The sequence below is a fragment of the Geotrypetes seraphini genome, chromosome 7 (assembly GCF_902459505.1).
Source record: "Geotrypetes seraphini chromosome 7, aGeoSer1.1, whole genome shotgun sequence".
Classification (NCBI taxonomy): domain Eukaryota; kingdom Metazoa; phylum Chordata; class Amphibia; order Gymnophiona; family Dermophiidae; genus Geotrypetes; species Geotrypetes seraphini.
In genome coordinates, this window is record NC_047090.1 from 165,381,853 (window position 1) to 165,405,968 (window position 24,116).

General features: G+C 47.6%; 2 protein-coding genes across 3 annotated transcripts in view; one reads left to right on the forward strand and one right to left on the reverse strand.

The window, feature by feature from the left end:
* The window catches only part of CCNK (cyclin K), a 75,871-nt gene extending 52,506 nt beyond the window's left edge, over positions 1-23,365 (reverse strand). Inside the window, exons 1-5 of one of the 2 annotated variants that reach the window (XM_033950696.1) lie at positions 23,042-23,365; positions 11,396-11,549; positions 7,956-8,205; positions 6,729-6,810; positions 155-286 (exon numbers count right to left, since the gene is read on the reverse strand). In XM_033950696.1, coding sequence (XP_033806587.1) covers positions 155-286; positions 6,729-6,810; positions 7,956-8,152 — 411 coding nt within the window. In that variant the 5' untranslated portion in view covers positions 8,153-8,205; positions 11,396-11,549; positions 23,042-23,365. The remainder of the gene's footprint in view (positions 1-154; positions 287-6,728; positions 6,811-7,955; positions 8,206-11,395; positions 11,550-23,041) is intronic. The other variant, XM_033950695.1, reaches the window with a different exon arrangement.
* Positions 23,366-23,633: 268 nt separating this feature from the next.
* The window catches only part of SETD3 (SET domain containing 3, actin histidine methyltransferase), a 243,069-nt gene continuing 242,586 nt past the window's right edge, over positions 23,634-24,116 (forward strand). Inside the window, exon 1 of the mRNA XM_033952232.1 lies at positions 23,634-23,831. The gene's annotated coding sequence lies outside the window, so the exon portion shown is untranslated. The remainder of the gene's footprint in view (positions 23,832-24,116) is intronic.

Consider the following 24,116-nt stretch of genomic DNA (forward strand, 5'->3'; position numbering starts at 1 on the left):
GAGCAATTTGGATTACGAGAATGCTTCTGGAACGAATTATGCTCATAAACCAAGGTTCCAATGTATATAGATTCCCTGCAATATGAAGGGCTATTATTAGTGCTTTAAGCTTCATCAAATCTTAAAAAACAGAAAAAGCTCATTAACTTCTTACCTTTGGATCATCTCCAAACTGTCCAAACTGCACATCATTTAGTAAACTGCGAGCAGTTTTAATAATATCTTTACACTTCTTAGGAGTTTCTTCAACTTTCCCAGCTAGAAATAGACAGCAAGCCCCTGTAACCTATGAAGAAAGAGTGAAAGGTCTGAAGCAAACAGTGTGAAGGTAATTGTTTCTTCTTTTCTTTCTTTGCTATCACTTCTTATGATCTGTATTTCTTTTAAATTTCTTTGTGATTTTATTATTGTAAACTGCTCTGTTAATGCCTAAGAAAGAGCAGTATGATTTTACAAAACTAGGCTTCCTTTTTGGTACTATAGGACAAAAATAGACAAATATTTTATAAAATTGCTCAGCGAGCATGAGCCTTTTATAAAATATAGTGCTGGCCAAAGAGACTTGAATACAACAAAAAAGTTCTATAGATCTTAAAAATAAACCTTCAAAAATGAGCTTTCAAATAGGGAACATATCTGCCAAAGTAGTTCTAGTTTCAGGGGAAAATGTCAATTTTTATAAAATGCAAGGTCATGTCTCTGTACATAGCAACATTTTGGTATGCAGCAAATTTTATAAAACTAGTACAAGTTTATTCAAGATCGGAGAAGAAGGAAACCACCTTCAGAAAAAAAAAACAATAGCTAGCCAGAGAGATAAACAAATCTCCACCCTCAGGTACTACAAGCCTCAGGAGCAGAAGCAGCAGAAATGGGACAATATACCGCCTTTTCTGTGGTTACAATCAAAGCAGTTTACTCGTATCTTAAAACAAACCTGCTTCAATAACCTGAGCTTTCAACCAGTGAAGTCATGATTCAAATCCCACTGATGAACTTGTGATATTGGACAAGTAAGCCTCTATTACTTTAGGTGCAAACTTAGGCCCCCTTTTATCAAGCTGTGTAAGGATTTTTTTAATCACAGACCACAGTGGTAAAAGCTCCGACACTCATAGGAATCCTATGAGCATTGGAGCTTTTACTGCCGCAGTCTGTGATAAACCTTACACGGCTTGATAAAAGGGGGCCTTATATTGTAAACCCTGAAGGACAGGAAACTACCTACTATACAAGAGTAACTTGCCTTGAACTCCTGCTGAAAAAGCATGACTAAAACAAAAGGCAAACTAGCCAAGGGTTAAGCATAACTGAACGGTGTAAATAGCAGGTAAAAATGAGAAGGTATATGTGTATCACCATTATAAAACAGTATCTCTCTCCCCCACATTCTTGGAAGGATCACCAGAGCATGCCTCTGCTCTATATACAATCGCCTCATTTTGCAGAGTACACCAAATGACCAGCTGTGCATATTTTGTCTGTTTACAAATGTTGCCGATGCTTATGGTTTATAAAATTATGCAGAATTTTGGAAACGTAGAATAGATCTTTTTATGCTTCATAATAAAAGGCCTATGATAGAAACTAAGTCAGTATAATAGCAAACATAAAATTAGGGCTGCACATTTAGCATGTTTTTAATGCGTTAATCGTATTCCCTCTAGTAGCCCTCAACTTTCCAGAAAACCTGTGCTGCTGCCGCAACCCCCACCCTCTTGCAAGTCTAACACCTTTCCCTGCGTCTCCCCTCAGCCTCCCTTCTTGCACCTCCAGCTTATAAAATCCTCTTCTTTGCCGGCAGCAAAAGTGACAGCTAACTTGCTGCTGAGGCAGACCCAGAGCCTTTCTTCAGCCAGGTCCCACCATTAACAGGAAGTTGCATCAGAGGGGCGAGAGACCTGGCTGAGGAAAGGCTGTTGGTCTGCTCCAGCAGTAAGTTAGCCGTCACTGCTGCTGCCAGCAAAGAATATTTTACAAGCTGGAGATGACAGAATGGGGGCTGGGGGGGAGGGACACAGGAAGGTAAAATCATGTTTCATTACTTGATTTTAGTCACAGTAGATCAGACATGTCAAACTCTGGCCTGCGAGCCAGATCTGGCCCATGGTGTATTAAAAGTTGGCCCGCCAGACATTTACCTTTTTTTAACTTTAATCTGGCCCGGCGGCACAAACCGCTGCTGCTGCTCTTCATGAGTGTCTGCCTTCGCCTGGTCTCCTCTTCCTTTTTAAAGCAGCCTGCTGAGGATCGCCAGCTGGCTGTAGCAAACCTTGCAGGCCGCCGTCAACCTCGGTAGCATGTTCCCTCTGACACAATCCCATATGTCAGAGGAGGGGTGGGACCGCGGCAGAGGGAACGTGTTACTAAGGTTGACGGCGGCCTGTGAGGTTCGCTACAGCCGGCCGGCGATCCTCAGCAGGCTGCTTTGAAGAGACCAGGAAGCCTGGACGGAGGGAGGGTAGGAACGGCGGGCCCAATCTGAAGGTGAGACCGGGAAGAAGAAGGAGGAAAACATGCAGGCCTTTGGGACGGGGGAACAGGCCCTGGTGTAGAAGTACCCAGAGGGGGAGAAGGAGGGGTCCAGACGAGGGTAGGGAGGTGGGGAAGAAATAAAACAGAGGAGAGGGAGAGAGATGGTGGACAATGGAATGAAGGGAGGGAAGGAACAGAAAGGGAGAGAAGTTGGACACAAGGGATGGTGTGGAGGGTGGATAGAGATACTGGATAGGAGGGTAGTTGGGAAGAGAATGGGAGAGATGGTGAACCATGGGGTGGTGGGGAAGGAGAGAGAGATGCTGGATGAAAGGGTAGTTGTGAAAAGGAGAGATGGTGGATCTGGGGGTGGGATCCATCGCTGCAAATGTGGGGATGGAGATGAAAAAAAAGAAAGATGTCAGACCTCCAAGGGAGGGAAGGGAAACGGAAGGGGAGAACAGAGATGGAAGATGGATGGTTAGCACGGAGAAAGAAGAAAATTACAAATGGGCAGGAGACCCTGCCAAGCGAGTTATAAGAAGACAACCAGAGCCTGGGACCAACAAAAGGTAGAAAAAATAATTTTATTTTCCGTTTTGTGATTACAATATGTCAGATTTGAAATGTGTATCCTGCCAGGGTTGGTGTTAAGACAGTGAGCGTGAACTAGGACCTAACAGAGAAAGGAAGTATTTTTATTTATTTTGTTTACACCACAGAGCCGGCGTGGGGTTGGAGACCTTGTAACCCTATACTTCTACTAAGACTAAGCCTTAGTCACTTAGGGGTCCTTTTATTAAGATACACCGATCCAAAGGGTAAGCAGAGCTGAAACCTTAGCCCACTTTCAGGAAGGCAAACCCACCCTACTAGGGCTTGGACTGTGCCACGGATACAGTCTCGATAGGCAAGGAAGTTGCCTGGCACAGCTTCCCGTGAAGAATGTGCCTAATAGTACAAGGAGGAGACACGCTCAAGTCCAGAAATGAAACAACACACTATATACCAAAGCAAAGTTGCATCGGGAAGCCAGTGACCCAAGTTGTGCACTGCCAGTGGAGAACTAGTGCACGACAACCCAGAGCTGCATCAACCGGCATAGTGCTCTACATCTCGAGATGGAGCCACACCAAGCAGGCATTCAGAGTGGCTCCTCAAAGCCAGATTCATGGAGCCGCAGCAAACAGGCAACTGAAGCGGCTCACTACATCCGGAGATGGAGGTATAGCAAGCAGACATCTGGAGCAGCGCTCTAAATCTAAATTCTCCCTTCCAGGCTCTGCACCCAACTCCTTGCCAGGCTCTGTACCCTGTCCCCCCTCTGGTGGTCTAGTGGTAGGCTGGAACAGGGCAGGCAGACACAGGGCATAGGGCGGGTAGGGACAGGACACAGATGTCAAGGCAGATGACTTTTTAAAATATGCAATGTCACCTCAGTAACAACTATAGAAAAATAGACAAATATGTCAGATGGGATGGGGTGGGTGGGTAATATTTTAGAAAATAGTATGATGTATAAAAATATATGAATATGTTTGGAGTATTAGGGTTGGACATATGTAAGGAATAGGGAGGGAGGGGAGGGATCTCAGATCTGGTATTAAGAGTTGTAATTAGGAATATTATTAATACAATTAATTTTATATAATATACTAGTCTTATAGCCCGTTACATTAACGGGTGCTAGAATATATGTGTGTGTGTGTCTGTCTTTATTTATTTTTCTCTCTCCTTAGTCGCTTTCTGTGTTTTTTTTTTGGGGGGGGGGAGGTTTCCTTGGCTGTCCACAACCACCCCTTGCCTGCTCCCCATCCATTATCCCTTCCTTTTACCTCCCCTGTGTCCTCCACCACTCCATCACTGCTCACCTTATCCAGCAGCAGCCCCTTTGTTTTACATCCCCCCTGTCCATCATCACCTTACATTAACGGGTGCTAGAATAGATTAGTCTTATCCAGTATGGCTATTCTTCTTATGTCTTACCCCCTCTATTCAGGCTCCCATTTCCCCTTTTACCCTCCCTATTTCCACCTTTTTTCACCAACTTAAAAATCTGTCCCCTTTCTCTGTCCTTCACCTCCATAGAACTCCCTCTTCATTCCCCCTTCACTTATTCTTCCAGCTCCTGTCTTCAGCCCCTTTCTCTCACATGCCCCCTTTTGTAGCCCCCCTTCTCCCATCTCATCCTTTTTTCATCCCCAGCTCCCTTCTCTCACATATTCCTTTATAGCCCCCAAACCCAACCCCCTTCTCATACCTACTCTTCCAGCCCTCAGTTCTCCTCGAACGGTTGGGAGTGATCTAATGTGTGCAAGCGGCTGTAGCACCGGCTTCTCCACCCGGACCCTGAGCACGCGCCGCGCTCCGCCCCTTAGCTACCCGGAAGTACCGGGCTTCACTCGCCTGCTCCCAGTGGGCCAAGAGAGAGGGGGGAGTGGCTGCCGTGGTGATCTGGCCGACTCCCTGGTGACAGGAGCCGCGGCGGCACCTTTAAAGTGAAAAAATAACTGTGGCAAGGGAGCCGGCCAACTGGCAGTTCAAGTTGGAGCTTTGGTCTGGCCTGCTCCCTGCCCGCCTTGCCATATTGTATTTTTTTATTTGAAAGACGCGGCGGTGGCTCCTCTCATGATCCCCACCTACGTCGGAAGTCTGACCCAGGCGGGGATCGTGAGATGAGCCACCGCCGCTTCTTTCAATTAAAAAATACAATACGGCAGGGAGCAGGCCAGACCAAAGCTCCAACTTGAACTGCCAGTTGGTCGGCTCCCTTGCCACAGTTATTTTTTCACTTTAAAGGTGCCGCCGCGGCTCCTGTCACCAGGGAGTCGGCCAGATCACCACGGCAGCCACTCCCCCCTCTCTCTTGGCCCACTGGGAGCAGGCGAGTTCAGCCGAGTAGAGGAAGCATTGATTGAGTTTTTCCCTATGTGGAGAAACCGCCGTGACAGGAGAGCAGGGAGTGAGTTTTTCCTATGCGGTTGTTTGGGGGGGGGGGGGGGTTGTGAACAGGAAGTCGAGCAGAGGCGGGAGTGAGCTGTTCAGCTTCCCCTATCTGGGCAAACCGCTCTGGCGAAAATGGAGTGAAGTGCCGCGTGGGGCCGTAGTAAGCGCGGGGCATGCTGCAGTCTTGGCGGCCACGGACATACGGATTACGGAAGCACGCTGATAAGACTGCGCATGCGCCGCCTACGGTTTTATTATATAGATGCATTATCAGGGTTGGGGGGTTATTCATTATATTTATGTGATACATGTAAGTTAATCAAGGCAGATAGTGTGCCAGACTTTAAGAATAAATGGGATACCCAGGTGGGATCCCTACGAGGGTCAAGATAAGGAAATTGGGTCATTAGGGCATAGACAGGGGGTGGGTAAGCAGAGTGGGCAGACTTGATGGGCTGTAGCCCTTTTCTGCCGTCATCTTTTATGTTTCTATGTTTCTATGAGGTCAAATGTGTTTCTATGTTACACTTGTACTATGTAAAAATGAATAAAGAATTAAAAAAAAAAAGAAAAATAGACAAATATATGTGCAAAATATAGACAGCAGATATAAATTTTCAAAACTGACACATTTTGATCACTAAATTGAAAATAAAATCATTTTTCCTACCTTTATTGTCTGGTTCTTTCTTTCTTCCTTCCTTCCTCAGGCCCAACAATTGTCCCTTCCTCCCTCCCTCCTTTCTATGTTCCTCTCACTGCCTTCCAGCCTTTGCCCTCTTTCCCCCTCCCCCCAACTGAGGCCCAACAATTGTCCCTTCCTCCTATGTTCCCTTCACTAGCTTCCAGTCTCTGTCCTCTTCCACCCCCCTCAAGCTTGTCTGCCCGATTTAATTACCTCCTGCTGCTGTTAACGTTAACGAAGCAGCAGCAGGGGGGGAACAACGGGACTCCTGGTTCAACAGTGTGGCACCAGAACGGAAGAAATTGCTGGGAAGGGCCAGGCAGGTGCAGCGATTGCAGGCTCAGAAGCCTTAGGGTGGCGATCTAAATAAGGTAAAGGGGGGAGGGTATTGGGGGTATTTGCTCCACAGGACGTACCCTTTTTTCCACCCATTTTTTTTTGGGGGGGGGAAAAGTGCATCTTATGGAGCAAAAAATACGGTAATGAGCTCCCAAGATGACCCTTTATTTTGAAATCATATTTGAAATTATCAAAAAAGGATAATGTCAATGCAGTCTTTTAAAAAAGAAACAATGTCAATGTCAACTGAAAAAAAAAGCATTTATAAATTTATGACACTCACATATCTTGGAAACTGTTTGAAAGAATGAAACATGTAAAATCGATGAAAATAAATTATTCCTGTTGCCAAAGTATCATAGTGTCTGTTAGGCCAGTTAAGGAATTCAGCAATGATTACCTAGAATTTCTGCTAATTCCTGTATATACAGGTACATCAGATTTTTATTTACAGACGTAATACAATGACAGCAGAAAGAGAAAAATGACCAATCTAGCTCAAGGCAATTAGGATTGTAACTGCTGCCCCATACAACTACCTGTGTGTGCTCTCTACCTTTCCCATGCCTTTGTTTAGGGTTTTAAGACATAAGATTTTCAGCTGGCATTATTCCAGAAATTCAATGGCGGGCCACGTTCTGGTGAAAATATAGCCGGTTAGGTGCAATATTAAGCACATCCAGCTACGGTGTATTACAAAGATAGGACTGCATAAAAGTTAGTCCTATTTATGCTAAATATCGGCACATAACACACTCAAAATAGAAAATTTTATGTTAGGTGCCAACCTGACATATTCAGCAGCATTATCCAGTTAACTGCTGCCTCATATGGCTGGTTAACCCTAGAAAGGTGATTTAAGTTCAATATTACTACTGAAATTCAACAGTTGACATAACAGTTCGGCAATAAGAAAAAGATTTCAATTATTAGCATAACCACATTGAACAAAGCACAGTAGTTTATTTTGTTTTTAAACCCCACGCTCTCCCTTCCTATCTTCAGGAAAACAAGCCCTGTACCCATGCAACTCTTTAGATCAGTGGTTCTGAAACCTTTCTTGGGGGAACCCCCCACCCCAGTCAGTCAGGTTTTCAACATATCCCTAATGAATATGTATGAGGCAGATTTGCACATACAATAATAGAGGTGAAAGGCATGCAAATCTGCCTCATGCATATTCATTAAGAATATCTTGAAAACCCAACTGACTAGGGGTCCCCCGGGACTGGTTTAAGAACCACTGCTTTAGATCACACTCCTGAACAGGTAATTTAAACAGCCAGGGACCTCTCCTGGTTTAACTTATTTTACTACTAATTTCTATAGCACTGCTAGATATATGCAGCGCTGCTCAGTAGAACTTACAATCTAATTTTAAATATTGGGCCCAAGATTAATATATTCAGTCTTACTTTCTAAACAGACAGGTTGTTTTCAGAAACTCCAAACATCTCATGTTCTGATGACATACAGTTCCACAGGTGCATTAGCACTATAAAAAGGATACAGCCCCAATCGAGTTCCTACATCAAATATGAACCTGGCACCTTCTCGTCGGTATCTTGCTTCAGTAGCTGGATCAAGCCCCTCTAATTGTGATGGTGTGTGTGCCAAGTCCTTCTTATCCCAGTACCAGCATGGCTTTGCGAGATCCAGGTTTCCAGAAGTCACAGAAGGGCTGGAATTTTCTTTGTTTTCCTTCATTTTTTAATAGAAGGATATTCTCTTGATAAATTCGGAAATCTCTGCAGGAACACCTGAAAAATAATCAGTCAGACTTGTGTCTTCACGAAATCATGGAAACCATTTTCTTTTTGTTTTCCAGAAGACAAGTTTTAGAACTATTTTTATGGGTAAACAGTGAATTATACTAGTAAATTAGCTCTCTGAAAATTATTCACCATATTAAGGTTCAGACATTATGTCAGATCAGAATATAACATGTGCAGACTCAGGGCTCGATGCTCTAAAACAGGGGTGAACAACACGTCGATCGCGATCGACCAGTAGCTCAGGAAGGCAACGCGAGTCGATCCCGGGCTCCGTGATAGACTCGTGTTGCCGTCCTGATCCACCGGACCGATCAGCCTTCCTCTCCAGTGTTCTCTCTAGGGCCTTTTAGCTGGGCGGTCCGCCCAGCTGTCATCTGCTGTTGCCACCGCTGCTGAACATTAAAAAAAAAATTTAAAAAAAACCGGCTTGGAGATTTCAGCACGTAGCGAACTTATGCTCCGTGGCTCTAACGTGTGCTTGCCGGCTTCCCTTCTCTTCCCTCCGAAAACGGAAGTTATGTCCGGGGGGGGGGGAGAGAAGGGAAGCCGGCACGCACATGTTGAGAGCCCTGAAGCAAGCGTTCACTATGGGCTAAGGCGGGAGACAGGTTAGTGAAGCATTTGCTCTTCATGCTGCCGGGTCCTGCCTACTTTCTGTTTCCGCGAAGGCAGGACCCGGCAGCATTTCCCCCAATAGGTCGATCGCGATCTTAGGCCGATCAGCCTTCTCTCCCCGACGGTAGAATTGACGTCGGGGAGAGGAATGCTGGTCGGCCGAAGCAGGGAGAGCTTGGGGCGGCGTCGGCTTTCGGGCCTGTTATTAGTGGCGGTTTGGGGCCTGTTATTGGTGGCGGTTTGGGTCCTGGTCCCCGATGGCAGTGGCTTGGGGGAGGGCAGGGAGAAAGAAAGAAAAAGGGCAGGTAGGGAGACAGAAGGAAAGAAGAGAAACAGAAAAAAAAAGAAAGGGAGGCAGAGAGAAAGAAAGGGCAGGGAGAGAGGAAGGAAAAGTTGGGGGAGGGAACGAGGTCTGGAGGAGAGGAAGCATACAGGCTAAAAGAAGGGAAGAAAGATTGGATGCACAGTCAGAAGAAGAAAGTGCAACCAGAGACTCATGAAATCACCAGACAAGGTAGGAAAAATGATTTTATTTTAAATTTGGTGATCAAAATGTGTCTGAATTTATATCTGCTGTCTATATTTTACACTAAGGTCCCTTTTTACTAAACCGCAATAGAGTTTTTTAGTGCAGGGAGCCTATGAGCGTCAAGAGCAGCGCTGGGAATTCAGCGCAGCTCCCTGCGCTCTAAAAACTGATATCGTGGTTTAGTAAAAAGGGAGGGGAGTATATTTGTCTATTTATGTATGGTTGTTACTGAGGTGATAGTGCATAGAGTCATCTGCTTTGACCTCTTTGAAAAACCCTGGAATAGGAATGATAATTAATATTTTCTATGCGTACAGTGTGCATTGTGTTTTTTTTTAAATTTTATTGTTGGTAGATCATTTTGACTTGGTCATTTTAAAAGTAGCTCGCAAGCCCAAAATGTGTGGGCACCCCTGCTCTAAAAGGTTTCCATGCTAGTAAGATTTGTTAAAGCAGTCTTACTGGCAAGGAAACTCTCCTCCCAGCGTACAAGATTTCTCCATGGCTGCTGCCAATCCTCGTAGCAGCCACTGAGAACCCTTTGCAAATACATTACAAGGAGCTTATTAATTTTCTAATGAGCTCTCCTTGTGATGCACTAAAGGGAACACTCCCCTCCCCTTTTGGGGGAAATCTGTAGCTATTGTGTGTGTTGAGCACTCAGACAACAGCTGCACCCTCCCCATATGGAGAGGGGGAAAGCCTGCAGCCTCTGTCCTCCCTCTGCCCTACTGATGGCAGTTCTGGGGTTGCATATTAGATGAGAGTCAGTAGAGGGGAGTGCAACAGCTACTGGCTCAACTGATCTGGGCTTCCCTTGCCAGTTCAGAAGCCCCGATCAGCTGATTGCGGCTCCAAGCCAGCAGAAGCTGTAACTCAGTTGATCCCCCTCCAGTCCTCCAAAAATATCCCCCCCAACAAAAAAAAAATCCCTTGTGCTCTAGTAGGCTGGGCCAGGATGCCGCCCCCTCTAGAAACTGCCCCCCCCCCCAGCTCAAGTACCCGACCCTCCCTTCATTCACACCTACTGTATGGCTCAGAAACCCCCCCCCCCCCCACGGTAGCTTATTTGAAGACTGGCCACTCCCTCCTGCCAATAGTACCCAACTCTTCAGAATGGTGGCCCTGCCCCTGCCTGGTGCCTCCAGGGATGCACTGGGAGGGGCTGAAATACTTTAGTTTAGATTGTGAACCCATTTAGGACTGAGAAGGTAGTTCAATGTGCCTAATGTATTAGTTTTGTAAACTGCTTAAGACTCTTGTACAAGTGGTATATCAAGTACAATAAATACAAAACAATATAAGGAGCCAGGTGGAAGGGAAAGGAGAAGGGTCGGGTCTTTGAGCTAGGGGGGCTGGGCCCAGGTCCTTGAAGGAGACCCGGGCCCAGCCCAGCCTAGCCATGATTTTTTTTTTTGGGGGGGGGAGGGGTTTGAGGGGTGGGGGAGATCAGCTTAAAGTTGCAGTCAGCTGATTGGGGCTTCTCCTGCTTCAGCTGATTGTGGCTCTGAGCCAGCAGGGGAAGCTGCGAATCATCTGCGCCGGCAGCTTTCGCTCTCCCCTCTGCCGTATTTTAGCTGATCAGGAAAGGAGGTATGCTTGGTCACTTGCGCCACTGCACAATGTCATTCTCTAATGTAGACAGACAGAGCATATATAAAATTTAAGAGAGTATGTGTACACTACTGGCTTGGTTTTGAATGCTTATTTTATAAAAGAAACAAGCATTTATGTTGCTTTTTTTTTTTTATAAAAATAAAGGCCTTAAAATAGGGAAAGAGGGAGATGTTTTGAGCTCTGCAGCTGGTTGCAGAAGGGAGAGGACACTGGTCAGAAGCCCCATTTTCTCCTTAGTCCCTAAAGATGACCTCACATCCAAGTCCAAGCAGCATGGCTGATGTGATTTCACAAGACATATAAATACAGCTGAACATTAATTCTGGTGAACTTGGTAAATAAATTTCCCCTGCACATTCTGTGACAATTCTGTATGACAATTTAAATATTAGGAGATAAAAAGATAAAGCTTACTTTGCAATAATTCACTGATCAGATTCAGCATTTCTTTTGGTGGCACTGCAGCTCCACTGCCCCATTCTGAGTTTTCATTCTGCTCTTCTTACCCATCTTCTCACTATGGTCACCTGTCTACCACCCCAATAGCCCTTATGGATGCAGGTGGCACCTATATAGTAGTAAAGTAGGGTTTTAGTGGCCTCACAAGTTCTACCATAAATGTAGTGGTTAGAGTGGCTTATGGGCCTGGGTCCTTCTCACTATGGTTCACTAGTTCACCCATTAAGCTACTTAAGATATCTGTGTGCAGCTCTTCTAGGCTTTCCCTCACTAGGTGCTGCTGTTCTAAATAGAGGTTCATTCAGATCTTTGTCTAGTGGGAGGGGGCTAATGACCAGTGGAGGGGGGGGTATATCCCTCCAGTGGTCATCTGATCAGTTTGGGTACCCTTTTGGCACTTAGATGCTTTTAAAACAGGTCTAGCTCAGAACATCTAAAGTTCCGTCCAGGACGCCTTGCAAAAGCTTTGAGTATTACAAGAAATCCAAGTCTAAGAACGCCCAAAGCATGTCTCCAACACCCCCCCTTTAGTTTTGGATATACAACAGCTAGGATATCCAGTAAGATGGTTTTGAAAATCGGCACTTGGACGTACTAATCACCAGGATATTCAAATGCAGATTTATGCCTTTTTTTGCACTGGGACACACTGAAGGTCCATCGAGTGCAATACCTCATTTCCAGCAGTGGCCAATCCAGATCACAAGTACCTGGCAAAATCCCAAAATAAAAACAGATTTTAAGTTGCTTTTCCTAGAAATAAGCAGTGGATTTTCCCTAAGTCCTTCTTAATAATGGCTTATGAACTTCTTTTAGAACATTATTCAAACCTTTTTTTAAACCCTGCTAAGCTAACTGCTTTCACCACATTATCTGGCAACAAAGTCTGGAGTTTAATTACATTTTGAGTGAAGAAACATTTTCTCTGGTTTGTTTTAGCTTTACCAGGTAGTAGCTTTATTGCATACCCGTAGTCCTAGTATTTTTAGACAGAGTAAACAAGCAATTTACATCTACCTGTTCCACTCAGTATGTTATAGACTTTGGGGTCCTTTTACTATGGCGCATAGTCGTTTTAGCATGCGCTAAACGCTAACATGTCCATTATATCCCATGGACGCATTAGCATTTAGCGCGCTAAATCAGCTACTGCACCTTAGTAAAAGGACCCTTTTGTAACCCATTCTAGGCTCCTGGGGAGGTTGGGCTATAAAACTAAATAAATATTATCCCAAGGAGACTGGAAGAGCTCAAACCTGAAATTGCTGCTCTGCTATTAGTGATCACTTTGCTTTTGTTCACATTAAATTTTATCTGCCATTTGGATGTCCAGTCTCCCAGTCCTGTAAAGCACAGTTACTTACCGTAACAGGTGTTATCCAGGGACAGCAGGCATATATTCTCACATGTGGGTGATGTCATCTACGGAGCCCCAGCGCGGACAGCTTTTCAAGCAAACTTGATTGAAGTTTCAAGTTTGCTATGCTGCACCACGCATGTGCATGCCTTCTTGCCCACTAGAGGGCGCATCCCCACCTCGTGGTCCTCAGTTCCATATCCAGCAAAGAAGCCATCCCCGGGGAGGAGGGCGGGTTGTGAGAATATATGCCTGCTGTCCCTGGATAACACCTGTTACGGTAAGTAACTGTGCTTTATCCCAGGACAAGCAGGCATGATATTCTCACATGTGGGTGACCTCCAAGCCAACCAAAAAAGGGCAGGTGGGAGGATGGCAATTTAGGAAAACAGATTTTGCAAAACTGACTGGCCAAACCGGCCGTCACTCCTGGATAATGTATCCAGACAGTAGTGGGAGGTGAAAGTATGAACCGAAGACCAAGTGGCAGCCTTGCAGATGTCCTCCATCGGAGTAGACCGGAGGAAAGCAACAGAAGCTGCCATCGCTCGGACCTTATGTCCCGTAACCCGACCATGCAGCTCGAGACCAGCCTGAGCGTAGCAAAAAGAAATACAAGCAGCCAACCAGTTGGACAAGGTGTGCTTGGAAGCAGGCCGTCCCAACCGATTAGGATCAAAGGACAAAAATAATTGAGGAACCTTCCGATGAGACTTGGTGCGTTGAAGATAAAAAGCCAACGCCCTCTTACAGTCAAGCGTGTGAAGCGCCGCCTCCCTAGGATGAGCGTGGGGCTTCGGAAAAAACACCGGAAGAACAATAGACTGATTGAGGTGGAAATCAGACACAACCTTAGGTAAAAATTTAGGATGGGTGCGAAGAACCACCTTGTCATGATGGAACACAGTAAAAGGCGGGTCCGCAACCAAAGCCTGCAGCTCACTAATCCGACGAGCAGACGTGAGCGCAAGTAAAAAGATCACCTTCCAAGTGAGAAACTTAAGAAGAGACTTGTCAATCGGCTCAAAAGGAGGTTTCATCAACTGAGCCAAGACCACATTAAGATCCCAAACCACAGGAGGAGGTTTCAGAGGAGGATTAACATTCACTAAACCCCTCATGAAACGAACCACCAGAGGATGAAGAGAGAGAGAACGTCCCTCGAGATGCTGATAGAAAGCAGCAATAGCACTGAGATGCACCCGAATGGAAGTCATCTTTAGCCCAGACTTGGACAAATGCAACAAATATTCCAGAACCGAGGACACCGGAACCGAACTCAGATCCAGATGGTGCGAGGAACACCAGGATGAAAATCTGGTCCACTTCTGGGAATAACAAAGCCGAGTCGAGACCTTGCGCGAGGCTTCCAACACCTCCCTGACCGACTGAGAAACAGAAACCGAAGTCAGGGGGAAAGGAACCAAGCCGTCAGATGTAATGACTGAAGATTGGGATGCAACAGCGAACCCCGACTCTGAGACAGCAGAGAGGGAAAAACAGGCAGAAGTAGAGGCTCCCTGGCACTGAGTTGAAGGAGCAGGGAGAACCAGTGCTGACGAGGCCAACGAGGCGCAATGAGAATCATAGTGTCTCTGGATGACTTGAGATGAACCAACGTCCTCAAGATCAGAGGAAAAGGAGGAAACGCATAAAGGAACCTCCCTCCCCAGTCGAGAAGGAAGGCATCGGCCTCGAGACGGTCCTGGGAGTAAATCCGAGAACAATAGAGGGGCAGTTTGTGAGTCTCCGGGGAGGCAAACAGATCCACCTGAGGAGTCCCCCAGCGGTCGAAGACCTCTCGCAGAACTCGGGAGTTGAGCGACCACTCGTGCGGCTGGAGAAGATGACTGAGTTTGTCGGCCAGATAATTCTTCTCTCCCTGAATGTAAACCGCCCGCAGGAAGATGTTCTGGGAGACCGCCCATTCCCAAAGGCGCAAGGCTTCCCGGCACAGGGACCAAGAGCCCGTCCCCCCTTGCTTGTTTACATAATACATTGCCACTTGGTTGTCCGTCCGTACCAGGACTACCCGATTGCGCAGCAGATGGCAGAACGTTCGAGCTGCCAGAAAAATGGCACGAAGCTCCAACACATTGATGTGACAAAAACGGTCCTCTGCAGACCATAGACCTTGAGTCCGCAGACCGTCGAGGTGAGCCCCCCACGCGTACTCCGAAGAGTCCGTGGTCAGGACCTTGGGATGTGGAGGGACGAGAAAGAGCAAACCCCCGGAAAGATTGGAAGAGTTGGTCCACCAACGGAGTGAGCGTCTCAAGGAAGGAGTCACTGTTACAGGAAGGGAGAGCGGGTCTCGATCCTGACGCCACTGGGAGGTCAAGGTCCACTGAGGGAGTCTCAGATGCAATCGGGCAAACGGTGTGACATGAACCGTCGATGCCATGTGGCCGAGTAGAATCATCAGCCGGTGTGCTGAGACGGAGCGCTGCAGCGAAATCTGACGGCACAGTCGAAGCAGAGCCTCCAGCCTCGAAGAGGGAAGGAACGCACGAAGGCGAACGGTGTCCAGCACGGCCCCGATAAACTGAAGGGATTGAGCAGGGCACAGCTGCGATTTGGGAAAATTCACCTCGAACCCCAGACGTTGAAGGAAGATGATAGTCTGTCGGGTCGCTGAGATAACCCCCTCCCGGGATGATGCCTTGATCAGCCAATCGTCCAGGTAGGGGAAGACCTGCAGCCCCTGAGATCTCAGGGCAGCCGCGACTACCACCATACACTTCATGAAGACTCAAGGAGACGAGGCCAGCCCGAAGGGGAGGACATGATACTGAAGGTGCAACTCCCCCACCTGGAACCGTAAGAACTTGCGGAAGGCGGGATGTACCGGAACATGAGTATACGCTTCCTTCAAGTCTAAGGAGCACATCCAGTCCCCCTCCTCCAACAGAGGGTAGAGAACTGGAAGCGACAACATATGGAACTTCTCCCGGACCAGGAACTTGTTGAGCTTCCGGAGGTCCAAAATGGGGCGTAAGTCCCCGGTCTTCTTTGGGACCAAAAAGTAACAGGAGTAGAACCCCCGCCCCCATTGGTTTGGGGGGACCGGCTCCACCGCCCGAAGGCTCAACAAGGCCCTGGCTTCCGAGAGTAGAAGAGGAAGCTGGGTTCGGTTGCAAAGAGATGCCCCCGGCGGTTGTTCCGGCGGCGTGGCCGAGAAGTTTAGCGAGTAACCCTCGGAGACGAGACGGAGCACCCAAGCGTCTGACGTGATCATAGTCCAGGCCGAATGAAAGGCCCTCAGCCGGCCCCCGATGGGCAGGGGGTCCAGAGAGAGTGCGGAGGGGGCCCGCCCCCTTCCGCACATCACGTCAAAAAGACGGCGCCGGCTTAGACGCCCCTTGCGTCTGAGGTTTCGGCCGGGCCCCTCTGCCCTGCTGCGGTGGGCGCCTGGGCGGAGGCCTCGAGAATGCTGGTGTAGACTTTTGAGGGTATCGCCGCGGCGGAGGTCTAAATGGCTTCTGCGGCGTTACCCGTGGTTTAGGACGGACCAAGGAGGCGATGGAGCGCTCGTGTTCGGACAGGCGTTTGGTCGCCGCCTCCAAGGACTCATCGAACAATTCCGATCCGACACATGGCAGATTGGCTAGGCGCTCCTGCAAGTTTGGGTCCATATCAACCGTTCGGAGCCATGCGAGACGGCGCATCGCTACTGCAAAGGCGGAGACTCTGGAGGCCAACTCAAATGCGTCGTAAACCGCATGAAAAAGGTATAGGCGCAGCTGTGACAAGTTGGCCATAAATTTACCAAAGTCCCCCTTATGGGAATCTGGCATGACCCCATGATAACGGGGTAATGCCTTCACCATCTGCCTCAGATAAGATGAAAAAGTGAAAGCATAATTAAGGACCCTGGCCGCCATCATAGAATTGGAATAGAGGCGGCGACCAAACTTGTCCAAAGTCTGCCCTTCCCGCCCGGGAGGGACCGCAGCGGAGACCCTAGAAGGCTGGGACTTCTTTAACGCCGACTCCACCAGCAACGACTGGTGAGACAGTTGCGCCTTCTCGAAGCCCTTACATGGGATGGTACGGTACTTCGACTCCATTTTAGATGGAACCGCTGTGACTGTAAGAGGGGAGTCCAAGTTCCTCAGGAAGGTCTGATGGAGGACTTTATTAAGAGGCAGACGAGGGGTCTCCCTCGGGGGAGAAGGTAAATCCTGCTCCTCCAAAAACTGCTTGGTGTATTGTGAACCAGACACCAGATCCAGGTCCAAGGCCCTCCCCATATCAAGCACAAATCTGGAAAAAGAGGAGGGTTTGGACGGAGGGGAGGGCGATCGAGAGGCCCGCGGTTCCAAAAAGGAAGGGGAAGACTCACGGGAATAACGAGGTTCCCTACCAGACCCCGAGCCCCAAGAGGCCACCCCGAGCGATCTCGACGGGGTCGGGGGCCGCCTATGCCCCGAGGAACCCCTGTGTGAAGTCCCCGAGGTACGAGGCACCGAGGTCTGCCCCTTCCGTTTCGGCGAGGAGTCTCTCGACAACCCTCCCTCGGAGGAACGGAACAACTTCGGATTATCGAGGCGGAGCTCCGAGACACGTAGCGTCTCAGCCTCGGTCAGCGAGGAGCGACCGCGCCTCCGAGGAGACCCGCGAGGAAGAAGTGGAAGAGATCCTCCGAACTCTCCACACCTTGTCCCGAGGCCGCACACTCCGGTCTGGCTGGTCAACCGAGGTCGAGGGCAAGGTCGGGGTCGAGGTCGGAACCACCCCGGGGACCGAAGTCGAGGGCACCGAGACCGAGGCCGCCGAAGCCGGGGCACTCGGGGCCGAAGCCGGCTGCAGGTGCGCTAAGGCGCCGGACAGCTCCGAGGTAATGAGGGCACGGTGCAAGTCCTGAAAAGCCGGCACCGCCATCATGGCTGGTAGATCCGGGGCCGGCGGGTGCTCCCTCGAGGGCGACCTCGGTCTCGAGTATTCCCGCGGGGCACCCGACTTCGACGCTCGGGGCAGGGCCGAGGACGACCCACCCGCCCCCGTCGAGGATCCCGAGGATGGCTTCTTCGAAGTTGGAGCTGAGGAAGGAAGAGAGGACTTACCCCCCGTCAACTTCGAAGTCGGCTTCGAGGAAGCAGGATGTCTCGGCGAGGCCGACGTCGAGGCCTGCTCCGCGGGGTCGACAGCAAAGAGCTCCGCCATTCTGGCACGACGGCGGCGGAGAGCTCTTGGCTGAAAAGTCGAGCACCTGGGACAGGAATCGATGGGGTGCTCGGGACCCAGGCAAAATAAGCACCACCGGTGGGGATCGGTGAGAGAAAGTAGCCGATTGCACCGGGTGCACTTTTTAAAGCCCGTCAAAGGACGGGACATGAAATCGAAAACGGCCGGGAACGGAACGAGGTCCCGCGGCCGCGGCTACCGGGAGCCCCAGGAGCCGAACGAAAAATCTTTTTTTTTTTTTTTTTTCGACGATTAACAAACACACGAACGAATAAAAAAATAAAGCAAGCACAGCGACCGAGAAAAACGACTCAGACGCGGTGTCAGAAGGCAAAAAAGAGAGAGCACAATTTCCACAGGGCTTCTGGCTCCGCGGAAAAAACTGAACTGAGGACCACAAGGTGGGGATGCGCCCTCTAGTGGGCAAGAAGGCATGCACATGCGTGGTGCAGCATAGCAAACTTGAAATTTCAATCAAGTTTGCTTGAAAAGCTGTCCGCGCTGGGGCTCCGTAGATGACGTCACCCACATGTGAGAATATCATGCCTGCTTGTCCTGGGATAAAGTCCTCTTGCAATTTTTCACAATCCTCTTGCATTTAACAACTTTGTGTTATCAGCAAATTTAAGTTCCCATCTCAAGATCATTTATAAATGTTAAAAACAGCAGTACCAGCAGAGATCCCAGGGGAACTTCAAAATCTACAACACACTACGCAAGTTGTTGTAGGGGGGAAGAATTCTATGCCTACCAACCACTTAATCCCCTTCTGTTACACTATTCAAAATTGTCTTTAAATTCACTGTGACTCTAGACTGGGCATCTCCGTCATGTCTCTTTCAAAGGGGAAAAAAGCCTCAGACCCCAAAACGCCACCTGAACTTATCTTGCAGGCAGTGCTAGATAAGGACGATACTTCACAGACTCAAAAAGAAAAACCTAGCCGTGGTACAAACACAGAGCTTAGATGCCGAGTAAGTATGTGTATGATTAAGACAACAAAAAGACTGGTGTCGTTCAACATATGCTGCTTCCAATCATACACAATTGTTTCTTTCAGGTTATAACTTTGGATCTCCTGTCCTAATGCAGAACCAGAGTGAAATGGTGGCGTGCCTCGTTGGCAGGGAGAACTTAAAACCAAGACACCACAGCAGCATGAGCCCAGCAAAACATTGAATGAAAGATAAGTACTATTTTCGCTGAATTTTTACATAACTTATTCAGTATGCACTGCAGTACATGTTGAGAAATTTAAAGAAAGATTTATAGAAGCTATCTTAATAACTGGTGGCATAGGGGGATCTGAGGCTTTTTTCCCCTTTGAAAGAGACAGGCCAGAGATGCCCAGTCTAGAGTCACAGTGAATTTAAAGACAATTTTGAATAGTGTAACAGAAGGGGGTGTAGTAGTTGATAAGACACAGAACTTCACAATGTACCCTTCTCCATTAAGAATATTGACCATTTAACTCTACTCTCTGTTTTCTATCATTTAACCAATTCTTAATCCACAAAGGAACATTGCCTCCTATCCCATGATTTTCTAGTTTCCCCAGTGGTCTTTTATGAGGTAGTTTGTGTATCTGGATTTTCAAAAGGCATGACAATCCAGGCACACTCAACTGGCTCACCATTATCCACATGCTTATTCATCACTTCAAAGAAACATAGTAGATTTGTGAGACAAGATTTCCCTTGACTAAATCCATGTTGGCTTTGTAATTTTATTTATAATTCCCTCTACCATTTTGCTCAGCACCAATGTCAGGCTTCAAGGCTGTATGGCAGCTGTATGGCAGTAACTGGTGTTGAAGACTATATTGGGGACAGGATGGTGAATGCAAAATGTAGTTACCATCAGTTGAGCATTTGTTCTCTGGCAATTACATCTTCCAGGATGACAACACTCCCCATCATAGGGCCCAGTACAAAGACTAGGGGACACTTGATAAAGTTACAGGGAAATACTTTTAAAACCAATAGGAGGAAATATTTTTTCACTCTGAGAATAGTTAAGCTCTGGAACGTGTTACCAGAGGTTGTGGTAAAAGTGGATAGCATAGCTGATTTTAAGAAAGGTTTGGACAAATTCCTGGAGGAAAAGTCCATAGTCTGTTATTAAGACATGGGGAAGCATCTGCTTGCCCTGGATCGGTAGCATGGAATGTTGCTACTCTTTGGGTTTCAGCCAGGTGCTAGTGACCTGGATTGGCCACTGTGAGAATGGGCTACTGGGCTTGATGGACCTTTGGTCTGACCCAGTAAGGCTATTCTTATGTTCTTATGAATGGAAGAAGGTGACAACTGACTGGCCTGCTCAGTTTCCAGATATCAATCACATCAAGAATTAAAAGTAAAACATATGTGGATAACTCTGTCTTCATCAAATTGCTATAATGTAGCACATGCATTCTATTATTCCTTATCCTATATAATAAAACCCTAGCCGCACATGCGCACTCTTACCTGCGTGTTCCGTGATCTCTGATCTGTGATCAGTAGGTCTGTGGCCGCAGGAGTGCGCATGCGCGAGTCCCCAGCCTTACAGCACCTAACTACACCCGCCAGCAGGACTGGCCGCCAGCGCTGGACTCCCTGCTCTCCACAAGATCGCGGTGTCGGCTCCTCTCATGAGCTGCACCAGCATCGGAGAAGGCTTCCGACGCTGGCAGAGATCGAGAGGAGCTGCGGTGACACCTTTAAACGTAAAAAAAAAAAAAAAAGTTCTTTGCGATCTGACCCTCCCATCCCTTCCCGACATCTGACCGGTTCACGTAGTCCCTTTCCGGCCCCCCCCCCCCGCACACACTTCCCTTCCGCGGTCCCGACTCCAAACCTGCCGACTCCAGCAGCATCTGCAGCACTCTACACACGCTGCTTTGGGGTCTTCTACTGCCCTGATTTGCTCTGCCGCGTCTCTGATGATGTCATCAGGGACGTGCCAGAGTGCTGCCAGAGAGCTGCAGATGCTGCTGGAGTCAGCAGGTTTGTCGGGACCGCAGGAAGGGAAGGGGGGGCGGCAAGGGACTACGTGAGCCAGTCAAACGCTGGGAAGGGAAAGGGGGGAAAGGGGAAACGCTGCTGCTGCACAGGGAAGTGGTATGGGGGAGGGAATGCTGCTGCTGTGGCTGCTGCACAGGGAAGTGGGGGGGGATCGAAATGCTGCTGCACAAGGAAGTGGGGGGGGAAATGCTGCTGCACAGGGAAATGGAGGGGGAGGGCATGCTGCTGTGGCTGCTGCACAGGGAAGTGGGGGGGAGAGAAATGCTGCTGCATAGAAGGCAAGGAGAGAGACAGATAGATAGAAAGAAAGACAGACAGCGGGAGGAAGGGAGACAGAAAGAAAAGAAGACAGACACAGGGGCAGGGAGAGACACAGAAAGACAGACAGACAGCGGGGACAAGGGAGAGAGACAGACAGACAGACAGACAGCGGGATGGAGAGAGAGACAGAAATAAAGAAAGACAGACAGACATATTCTAGCACCCATTAATGCAACGGGCTTAAATACTAATATTGTAAGAAACATTGAACCTATATAAGGCCTAACACGACCCAGAAATACTGGGATTCGATACTGTTTGTAAGCACCACATTTTTTTAGCATAAATCATTTTGTTCAAAAATTAATATTACATTCATTTTGAATGGTTTCATGAGAATTTATAGTACAGTGGTGCCTCACACAACGAACTTAATTGGTTCCAGGAGCAAGTTTGTTATGCGAAAAGTTCGTTATGTGAAACGCGTTTTCCCATAACAATACATGTTAAAAAAAATAATTTGTTCTGTAGTATAAAATATGCTAAGATGACATAAAAAAAGATAAATTTTTTGTTATTATTTTTATTTAGATACATCTAAAAACATAATTGTTTTTTAAAACAACACACATTTTTTAAATTTAAAGACAGACTAAGTAGAGTCTAATTTTACAGTGAGAGAGGGCAGAGTCTCAGCGGCAAAAACTGGGACTTAACTGTTCATTTCTTTTTTCTAGCATCGGGGAAGCGGCGAGAGTAGCTCCGCCCCCCCCCAACGCATCAGCAGTAGGCGCCGGGCCCCTGCGAGCCGACGGTCCGCCACTGCACAGGGAGCCAGGCGGAGAGAGGGCAGTTAAGCGCAGTACCTGCGCGGAAGGATGCAGCTCGGGCGACTTCGTTGTGTGAAACGAAGTTCGTTGTAGGAAGCAAGACATGAAGTTCGTTGTGCGCAGCGTTCGCTGTGCGAGGCGTTCGTTATGCGAGGCACCACTGTACTTTATAAGTTATTCACACAATCACAATGAATAAAAGGAAACTATTACTACTACTATTTATTATTTCTATTGCGATACCAGATGCATACAGTGCTGTACATTAAACATACAAGAGACAGTTCCTGCTCAAAAGAGCTTATAATATAATTATAACAGAAACACTGGCAAAATGGTGAATATACAAATCATGTAAGGAAATAAGAGAGATAAAGTGGTCAGTGACCACAGAGGGGATAACAGACAAATATGATGCTTTACAAGTTGGTGGGGTTGGGACTTAAACACAGCTTCAAACAGAAAACACTATCAAGCTTGTTAGATTTTATAAGTTATGCCAGAGATAGAGATAATACAAATACAGGGATTCTGTACCAAACCAGGATTAAAATGTAATCACTATGTCAATACAACTTATTAAAAGTAATATAGATTTTCAAAATAGCAAGAATCGCAATGAAATATAACTTCCAGAACGCATAACAGAAAATGATTTTGGCAATAAACTTTCAATTAATAAGCAAATTACCATTACTATTATAGGGGTACCAAAGGTAGTGTATGTATCAAGTGATAATATATAATACCGTACGTGGTTCAGAATAAAAATTAGACTAAAACATCAATAATATCATAAATATATTCTATAAATCTCGTTTCATAAAAATGTATTTCAGGTATACTGCCCAACTGCATCGTACCGTTCATGAAATGACGATTTATTTCGTTCTGTTACCAGCTCTCGATCATAAATTGTTTTAGTTTACAAAATTCTCACCACTCTATACAAATCAGTTACCTGCGTTACGTCGCGTCACTACGCTGAAAATCATTCAACTCCCAGCCTGGATTCTGGTTCTTCTTTTTTTTGTGCCCAAAGAAAGTCCAAAAAGCAGCCGCTGTCCAGTCAGACAAACTGCAAGCACGGCTACTTTTCGAAAACTACAAAGGGGAAAAGAAGCGTCTAAGAACCGAAAACACAACTTCAGAACCGCAGACACGTTATTCCCACAACATTAACGACACTCTAACCCGCAGGCAGCCATCTTGGAAAATACGTTTAGAGCCGGCTCGAGCGTTATGACGCAAGCAGCCGTAAGTAACTCTATCCGCACCAAACCCCTCCCTCCAAACGGGCTCAATGGTGCTTGCTTCTTTAAAAAAGGGCACAAAAGAGAGCAGCGGGGAGGGGCTTAGGCGTGGAGAGCTCACGTACGAGCGTCACGCAGTGTCCGTCGTAATTTTCCAATAGCTTTGCAGAGCGGAGGGAGGCGGAGCATTTAGTTTGTACTCTACCGTGGCAGCGAGCCAATTGGATAACGGGGGCGACCTGCGAGACGAGCCAATGGAAAAGCGCCTTCCGTGTTTGGCCCGTGGACGGGCGGGAACCGCGCGTGATAGACACGGAAAGCCGACCTGTAGAGTTCGGCCAAGAGCAGCGGAAACCCAATGGGAAACGAGAGAGGGGGCGGGGAGTGACGCGGCTGGTTGCGCTCGGGTGAGGCCGCGCTCTCTCTCTAGTCTGCAGTTTACGCTGCTTCTACCTTCTGCGTGTGGTGCTGTCGCTGCAGCGCGTCCCGCGCGGGAAGGTGAGACGCCGCCGCCACTTTCTTTCTCCTCAGCTGAGTCTGGAAAGCCCTCCTCGCCCTGTCCCCCATTGTATTGAGCGCCCCGGGCAGGGGGGGGGGGTAGTGGTAGTCGGGCTTTTTTTTATTATTTTTTTTTTTAATCTTTTATGCCGCCTGTTCCACTCTCGTGACTGCCTGAACCTCGTTTGTTGGTGCTTGCTCAGTCGTTTTTAGTCGGTAGCATTTATGCTTTCCGGGTTCTTATCTAACTTGCTCTCAGTCGTTAGTTGTTTGTTTTGTTACGGG